We start from the raw sequence: 9,004 nt of genomic DNA, 5'->3' as shown, positions 1-9,004 counted from the left end.
TCCATCTACAATGTCTCTCTCACACCGTAACCTTTCTTCCTACTTTTTCTTTTCTTTTCTTTTCTTTTTTTGAGACGGAGTCTTGCACTGCCACCTAGGCTGGAGTGCAGTGGCGCGATCTCAGCTCACTGCAACCTCCACCTCCCGAGTTCAAGCGATTCTCCTGCCTCAGCCTCCCGAGTAGCTAGGATTACAGGTGCGTGCCACCACACCCAGCTAATTTTTGTATTTTTAGTAGAGACAGAGCTTCACCCATGTTGGCCAGGCTGGTCTCGAACTCCTGACCTCAGGTGATTCACCCACCTCGGCCTCCCAAAGTGCTGGGATTTCAGGCATGAGCCACCGCACCCGGCCATAGTGATTCTTGGAGGATGCCAAGAGTGACACCTCTTTGGTGGCTCATCCTGGCCAAAGGGAACCTGGGGGTCCTGGTTTTTGTACAAGGGGCTCTGCTGCTGTCTGCACGTGATGGTCTAGTAAGCTCTTTGCCAACCTACCCCAGCCTGGACGTTCCCAGAGGACCACAACTGAAGCCTTGACTGGAGCCAGCATTTGGGAGCCAAGAGGCCTGGGCAGAGGAAGCGTCCTCACAGATGACAGTGCGGTAGAGGAAGTTTATTTACGGATGTGGGGAGGACATGGTAAGGGCCCTGGGCTGGCCAGCAAGGGGGCAATCAGTGGAGATTGAAAACAGATTCTCTAAGCCAGGCCCAGGGAAAAGGGCTCAGAAGCCAGCAGGAGCAGGCAGAGGGGCAGAGCTGACCTGAACCAACAGGAGAAAGCATGGCCAAGAATTATCCAGGTAGAAGACACAGGAATCTGAACGGGGTATGTGTCTAACCCCAAGGGTGCCCCAAAGGCACAGTGGCAGTGAGGCTTGTTCTGGCCTAGTCCTCCACCAAATGCCATCACTGCTGAGGGACTGGGCACCATTTCAGCCGTTCTCAGAGGCAGCCCGCCCAGGCCAGGCATGCTGGACCACAGGCTCTTGACCTTGACTGCCCTCTGCTTCTGGGCCTGGCCGTCCCCTCACTCAGGCTCCCTCAGCACAGCAACCAGCTCCTTCTGTTCTCTGTGTAGAGCCTGAAATCAATGGGAGACAACAAACTGGAATATGAGAAAACCCAAATCCTTGCCCTCCACTGCCCCTGACTCCAGGCCTGGAGTTTCCCCCAGGACAATATGGATGGAGTCCATGGATCAAGTCATGGGCCCCAAAGGGCAGGTGAGGACGAAGGAACATTAGGAAGTCCCCACCATTCGGCAGGTATTTATGGCAAGCTGGGTTCTGTGACCACCTAGGCTGAGAATCCCCAGAGCAGAGCCCATCATCAGCAAGAGTCCCCAAAGTGTCCTTTTGATCCTCTAACCTCAACAGAGCTTTCCACCAGAGAAACTTTCTTGAATTAAGTAAACTTTCAGTTCAGTTCCAGACATAGAAACTGTGAAAAAAAAAAAACAGCTCTGTGAAGTGGCCACACAGGGCTCAGCACTGAACACTCAATCCACAGGCCCATGTCAGATCATGTGAGGGTCTGTAGCTGGAACTGGTGGGGCATGACTTTTTTTTTTTGGATACGGAGTCTCACTTTGTTGCCCAGGCTGGAGTGCAGTGGAACTGTCTGGGCTCACTGCAACCTCTGCCTCCCAAGCTCAAGCGATTCTCCTGCCTCAGCCTCCCAAGCAGCTGTGATTACAGGCACCTGCCACCACACCTGGCTAATTTTTGTATTTTTAGTAGAGACAGGGTTTCACCATGTTGGTCAGGCTGGTCTCGAACTCCCAAGTTCAGGTGATCCGCCCACCTCAGCCTCCCAAAGTGCCGGGATTACAGGCATGAGCCACCGTGCCCGGTTGGGATGGCTTTTAAGAGCAGGGGGCTTTGTTCCTCTTATGATAGCATTGAATCTCAGAGCTGGTGAGGCCCTGGGATCATTATCTGGCCAGTTTGGAGGCCAGGACCCAGAGACAGGAGTGACCCATGGCCTCATGGTGACCGAGTGGCGATGGTGGAGCAGCGCCTTGCCTGAGGACCAGCAGGGGGCTCTGCGAGTGCTCCAGTTACACAATCCGGAGCCATGGGGCCTGCCCTGCAAGACGGCACCAGGCTGGGGGGGCCATGGTCACTACCACTTTCATCCCTGCTGCCCAGTTCCCCTAGGCCAGTCTGTGACATGGGGACAGCAGAGGGAGTGGGGACAATAGGGAGCAGAGCGGCTGCTGGCCTTCCACTTGCCACCACCTCCTGGGCTGGGGCCCTTCCTGAGCTGTGGCAGGGCCTTCGGGCTGCAGCTAACTGGGCTTGGGAAGAGAAGACCAGGGAGATCCAGGAGGCATAAATTTTGGGGACCTGTACCCCTCAGGAATATGAGGGGTTGCCCTAGGAAGCGGCTGTCAAGAGGCTGTAAGTAGATGTAAGTTGGAGACTGACATGATGGATGGAGAGAGTTCGACAGAGGTGCCGCCACTTGAGCCCTACTGGAAAGCTTCTCTTGGAAATGCACTCTGAGCCAATAGGAAAATCTGTCTCATCATGGTGAAGCCAAGCTGCCAGCCGTGTCATCCAGCCTGATCATCATCTTCTCCTTCTTCACCCAATGTGGCCACAAGTGACATCAGGCCACTTTCAAAAGTTAAGTTCACCCTCAAAGGACACACAATTGTTGCATGGAGAATATGTGTTAGATGTGTGAAGGTTCTAGATGTCATTTTAATATACACATTATCTACATTTTGGGCAATGGCAGACAGCCAAAGTAATCCTTTACACAAAGAACAAGGCTGGAGGCATCACACTACCTGACTTCAAATCATACAAGGCTATAGCAACCAAAACAGCATGGTACTCGTATAAAAACAGACACATAACCAGTGGTGTAACAGAATACAGACTCAGAAATAAATCCATATACTTACGGTCAACTGATTGTCACAAAGGCATCAAGAACATACAGTGGGTAATCCCAGCACTTTGGGAAGCCGAGGCAGGTGGATCACTTGAGGCCAAGAGTTCGAGACCAGCCTGGTCAACATGGTGAAACCCCGTCTCTACTCAAAATACAAAAATTAGCCAGGTGTGACAGCAGGTACCTGTAATCCCAGCTACCTGGGAGGCTAAGGCAGGAGAATTGCTTGAACCCAGGAGGTGGAGGTTTCAGTGAGCCAAGATCACGCCACTGCACTCCAACCTGGGTAACAGAGCAAGACTGTCTAGAAAAAAAAAAAGTTAAAATAGAATGTTTTTGGGCCTGGTGTGGTGGCTCACATCTGTAATCCCAGCACTTTGGGAGGCTGCAGTGAGCAAATTGCTTGAGCCCAGGAGTTTGAGACCAGCCTGGCCAACACGGGAAACCCCATTTCTACTAAAAATAGAAAATTTAGCTGGGTGTGGCAGCTCTGCCTGGAATCTCAGCTACTCAGGAGGCTGAACAGGCATGAGAATGGCTTGAGCCTGGGAGGTGGAGGTTGCAGTGAGCTGAGACCGTGCCACTGCACTCCAGCCTGGGCAACAGAGTGAGACTCTGTCTCAAAAAAAAAAAAAAAAAAAAATACAATGGAGAAAGGACACCTTCTTCAATAAATAGGGCTGGGAAAACTGGATACCCATGTGCAGACAAATGAAACTGGACCCCTATATTTCACACCATATACAAAAATCTCAAGACAGGTTAAAACTTAACGTAAGCCCAAAACTATAAAACTTCTAAAGAAAATATGGGGGAAACACTTCAGGACATTGGTCTAGGCAAAGAAGCTGTGGCTAAGACCTCAAACGCACAAGCAACAAAACCAAAAATGGACAAATGGGACTATATTAAACTCAAAGCCTTCTGCACAGCAAAGGAAACAACAGGGTGAAGAGACAAACCTGTTGAATGGGAGAAAATCTCTACAAACTATCAATCCAACAAAGGACCAATATCCAGAGTATATAAGGAATACAAACAACAGTAAAAACAAATAATCCCATTAACAAGTGAGCAAAGAACATGAGCAGACATTTCTCAAAAGATGATGTACAAATGGCCAATAGATACATGAAGAAAATACTCACCATCACTAACTATCAAGGGAAATGCAAATCAAAACCACAATAAGGCTGGATGCAGTGGCTCATGCTGTAATCCCAGCACTTTGGGAGGCCGAGGTGGGTGGATCATTTGAGGTCAGAAGTTCAAGACCAGCTTGGCCCCCATCTTGAGTCCCCATCTCTACTACAAATACAAAAATTAGCTGGGCATGGTGGCGGGTGCCTGTAATCCCAGCTACTCGGGAGGCTGGGGTAGGAGAATTGTTTGAACCCGTGAGGTGGGAGTTGCAGTGAGCCACAATTGCACCACTGCACTCTAGCCTGGGAGAAAGAGTGAGACTCTGTCTCAGAAAAACAAAACGCAATGAGATACAAACTTAGCCCAGTTAGAATGGCTACGTTTTTTTTTTTTTTTTTTTTTTTTTTTTTTTTTTTTTTTTTTTTTTTTTTTTTTTTTTTTTTTTTTTTTTTTTTTTTTTTTTTTTTTTTTTTTGGAGACAGTGTCTTGGTCTGTTGCCTAGGCTAGAGTGCAGTGGCACAATCAGGCCTCACTACAGCTTCAATCTTCTGGGCTCAGGTGATCCTCCTGCCTCAGCCTCACGAGTGGCTGGGACTCCAGGTGTGCACCAACATGCCTGGCTAATCTTATTATTATTATTACTACTATAGAGCCTCCTGATGTTGCCTAGGCTGGTCTTGAACTTCTGGGCTCAAATGATCCTCCCAAAGAGCTAGGATTACAGGTGTGAGCCACTGCACCCAGCCTAGAATGGCTATTAATATTATTTATTTTATTTTCATTTTTGTTTGAGACAGTCTCACTCTGTCACCTGGGCTGGTGTACAATGGTGTGGTCTCAAGTCAGTGCAACCTCTGCCTCCCAGGTTCCAGCGATTCTCCTGCCTCCATCTCCCAAGTAGCTGCGTACCGCCACATCCAGCTGATTTTTGTGTTTTTAGAGATGGGTATCACTGGGTTGGCCAGGCTGGTCTTGAACTCCTGACCTCATGATCCACCCGCCTCAGCCTCCCAAAGTGCTGGAATTAAACGTGTGAGCCACCACGCCTGACCTAAAATGGCTATTATTAAAAAGACAAAAAATAACATGCTGGTGAGGATGCAGAGAAAAGTTGATCTCATAAAGGTAGAGAGTAGAATGATAATTAACAGAGGCTGGGAGAAGAGGTGGCGGATGAAGAGAGGTAGTTTAATGGAAGAAACATACAGTTAGGTCAAAGTTGTAAATTCTGTTGTTCAACAGCAGAGTAAGGTGACAATGTACTATATATTTCAAAGTTGCTAAGAAGAGCCTGGTGCAGTGATGAGCATCTGTAATCCCAGCTATTCAGGAAGCTGAGACAGGAGGACTGCTTGAGGTCAGGAGTTTGAGACTGGCCAGGGCAACATAGTGAGACCCCCATCTCAGAACAAAACCAAAACCAAAGTGGTTAGAAGAGAGGTCTTGAATTGTTCCCAACACATAAATAATACCCAGAGTATGAACACCTCAAATACCCTGACTTGATCACTGCACATTCTACGCATGTAGCAAAATATCACATGTACTTCCTAAATATGTAAAATATTATGTATCAATTTAAAAACATACTGTCCCATCCTCTGTTCTTGTTCTCCACCCAACCCCCTACCACACACACGGTTTTTAGTTTTTTTTTTTGAGATGGAGTCTGGCTTTGTCACCCAGGCTGGAGTACAGTGGCGCAGTCTCAGCTCACTCTAACCTCCGCCTCCTGGGTTCAAGCACTTCTCTGCCCCAGCCTCCCAAGTAGCTGGGATTATAGGTGCCTGCCACCACACCCTGTTGTTTTTGTATTTTTAGTAGAGATGGGGTTTCACCATCTTGGCCAGGCTTGTCTTGAACTCCTGATCTCTTGATCCACCTGCCTCAGCCTCCCAAAGTACTGGGATTACAGGTGTGAGCCACCGTGCCCAGCGAACCCGTTTTAATATGTATATATCTATGTTGGGCAGTGGTGATACAGAGCAGTGGAATGACCACCAGGTTTAACTCCAAATCTGACGTGGAGGTGCTGTTACCTTGGGTGAGTCACCTGCCCTCGCTGGGTCTGTGTCCTCATCTGCTCCATCAGGGGAACCTGTACCTGGGGGAGGATCTGGGGAAGCCTGTCTGCTGAGGCTGGCAGAGACCACTGCAAACGCCCAAGGACAGGTAATGGGTGGCTGTCCCCAGGGGGCAAGCTCTTCTATTCCCTGTGGGGGTCCCTTGTGTTGGAAGGGAGGAAACCACCAATTTGGGGATCTCAGAGGGCCCATTAGAGAAGGAAGAGAAAGAGGCAGGCTGGGACACTGACCTGCCAGGCCTGCTGCCGGGCCTGGACCTGTAGCTGCAGCTCCTCCAGCTCCCTCCGCCCTGCCAGGACAGCATCTGCCAGCTGCTGGTTCTCGGCCTCCTGTTTCTGCACGTGGCGCCGCAGGGTGTCCCGTTGCTGCAGGAAGTAGGGTGCCATGGCGCTGTGCAGGTCCTTCTCTGGGATCCCGCTGGGGCGCCTGGAGGGCCACAGAGGGCACAAGGAATGAGGAGGGAGGTGGAATGCCCTCGTGGAAGAGGGTTCAAATTCCAAGCCCACTAGGTGACATGCCCACCTTGTCCCAACTTGGGCTGGCTTCCAAGGTCTCTCCTGTGGTCCCTCTCACCTCCCAAGACCTGTTCCCCATAGGAATGCTCACTTCCTGTCCCTGGGTTTCAATGCTTAGGGGTCCACCCTCTCCCCCTTCTTACTTCATCCCCTATGTTAGCCTTCCCAGCCATGCCCCACATTCCCCTCCTTCTTCCACAGACACGCCACCATTTATAACACTTCAGGGCTAGAGGTGACTTTCTATCCCCTGCCTCTGTCCTTGTGACCATGTGCCCGGCTGGTGCACCCGGTCCATCAGACTGAGCTGCAGAGGTTGAGGGTGGCTCCTGAGGGAGGGCCCAGACTGTGGGAGGCCCCCAGAAGTGTCAGCTGATGTGGGAAGATAAAGAAAGTCAAGTCTGAGGAAGCAAGATTACACAAGGGGTGGAGGCACCGTGAGTTCTTTAAAAATTCTTTTTCAATGGCTGGGCATCATTGAAATGCCAGCACTTTGGGAGGCCTAGGCGGGTGGATCGCCTGAGGTCGGGTATTTGCAACCAGCCTGGCCAACATGGTGAAACCCCATCTCTACTAAAAATACAAAGATTAGCCAGGCATGGTGGTGGGCGCCTGTAATCCCAGCTACTCGGGAGGCTGAGGCAAAAGAATTGCTTGAACCCGGGAGGCGGAGGTTGCAGTAAGCTGAGATCGCACCACTGCACTCCAGCCTGGCCTGGGCAACAGAGTGAGACGGAGTCTCACTTTTGCTTCTAAAAAACAAAAAAATTCTTTTTCAGTTGTGAAACCTAATTCTCTTAAGTATTAAGGTCACAAAGCATTTAAAAAAATTGGATATTACAAAAAAGATTTCTACTCCCTCTGGCCTAGGATTCTACTAAGGGAGGGAGGGTTGCAGGAGGCAGGGCCTCAGCTGCCGGGGTCTTGCTGGTCCCTGCTCTCCACTGCTCATCCCAGGCCCCACTTCTCCACCTTGTACTTGGTGTATCAGGCAGCTGGCTGCCGCTGAAATGTCAGCTCCAGGAGAGCAGTATTTTGTCTGTCTTGTTCACTGCTAAGTCTCTGGCATCTAAAACCGTATTGAGGCCAGGTGTGGTGGCTCACACCTGTAATCCCGGCACTTTGAGAGGCCAAGGCAGGTGGATCATCTGAGGTCAGGAGTTTGAGACCAGCCTGGCCAACCACGTCTACTAAAAATACAAAAATTAGTTGGGCTTGGTGGTGCACACCTATAATCGCAGCTACTAGGGAGGCTGAGGCAGGAAAATCACTTGAACCCAGGAGGTGGAGGTTGCAGTGACCCAAGATCATGCCACTGCACCCCAACCTGGATGACAGAGCAAGACTCTGTCTCAAAAATAAATAAATAAATAAACAAACAGTATTGAGCAGATAGTAGGTGCTCCCTAAATACCTGCTGAATGAATAAATGAATAAAAACCAGTTGCCCGGCCAGCCTCATCTACACCTGGAAGATGTACGTCGTGATTGTTGCAAACCTCACGATTCTGCCTCCTCTCACTCCCTCACCCCTTTCTCCCACAGGCCCAACAGGTCCTTAAATGCGCTCCCTCAGGAAGGCTTCTTCAGTCTGGCCCCACTCCTCCCTAATCCCCTGGATAACATGGCTTACCTGGGCCTCTCCTCCCTGAAGGGAACTGTGTGGTACAACTGTTTTCAGTTACTGTTTGGTGTCTGTCTGCTCTACTTGTCCCTGTCAAAAGGTTTTCTCTCAGGCGCAACAAGCCCAGAGTCTCATGGATATGGTGAACATGGGGTCAGCCTTTAAAAAATTGTTTTAGAGGCAGGGTCTCATTATATTGCCCAGGTTGGTCCTGAACTCTTGAACTCCTGGTATCAAGTGATCCCTCCCACCTCAGCACCCCGAGGAACTGGATTACAGGCATCATGAGTCACCACTCCCTGCTTAGGTCAGTCTTAAAGTCTCCTTCAAGAAGCTGGCTGAATTGGCCAGGCGTTGTGGCTCAAGCCTGTAATCCCAGCACTTTGGGAGGTCAAGGTGGGAGGACAGCTTTAAGGCCACAAGTTTGTGACAAGCCTGGCCAACATAGTGAGACCCTGACTCTAGGGGGAAAAAAAAAGCAGAAATTGCTGCCTCTTTCCCATGCTTTCTCACCTCCCTGCCCCGCTCTCACCAGGCTGGCTCCTTGCGGTCTTTGCCTTCTTCCACAATTTTATCCAAGGCATTTAAGACAGCTTCCAGGTTCCCCTCCTCTTTGATTTCAGAGATTTCGTCCTTAAGACAGAGGAGGAAAGAGCTGTAATGACACTAGACAAGCTCATGGGAAAGATATGCTAAAATGCTAACAGCACTTGGTAAGATTTTGGCTGATTT

At 49.9% G+C, this 9,004-nt stretch overlaps 1 protein-coding gene across 2 annotated transcripts in view; it reads right to left on the bottom strand.

Moving 5' to 3' along the window:
- Positions 1-596: 596 nt before the first annotated feature.
- The window catches only part of LOC108290229 (polyamine-modulated factor 1), a 27,223-nt gene continuing 18,815 nt past the window's right edge, over positions 597-9,004 (bottom strand). Inside the window, exons 3-5 of one of the 2 annotated variants that reach the window (XM_017510003.2) lie at positions 8,805-8,905; positions 6,364-6,559; positions 597-1,083 (exon numbers count right to left, since the gene is read on the bottom strand). In XM_017510003.2, the coding sequence (XP_017365492.1) occupies positions 1,030-1,083; positions 6,364-6,559; positions 8,805-8,905 (351 nt within the window). In that variant the 3' untranslated portion in view covers positions 597-1,029. The remainder of the gene's footprint in view (positions 1,084-6,363; positions 6,560-8,804; positions 8,906-9,004) is intronic. The other variant, XM_017510004.2, reaches the window with a different exon arrangement.

This window comes from Cebus imitator, unplaced genomic scaffold (assembly GCF_001604975.1).
Source record: "Cebus imitator isolate Cc_AM_T3 unplaced genomic scaffold, Cebus_imitator-1.0 Scaffold427, whole genome shotgun sequence".
NCBI classification, from domain to species: Eukaryota; Metazoa; Chordata; class Mammalia; order Primates; family Cebidae; genus Cebus; species Cebus imitator.
This window is presented reverse-complemented; position numbering and strand designations above follow the sequence as displayed.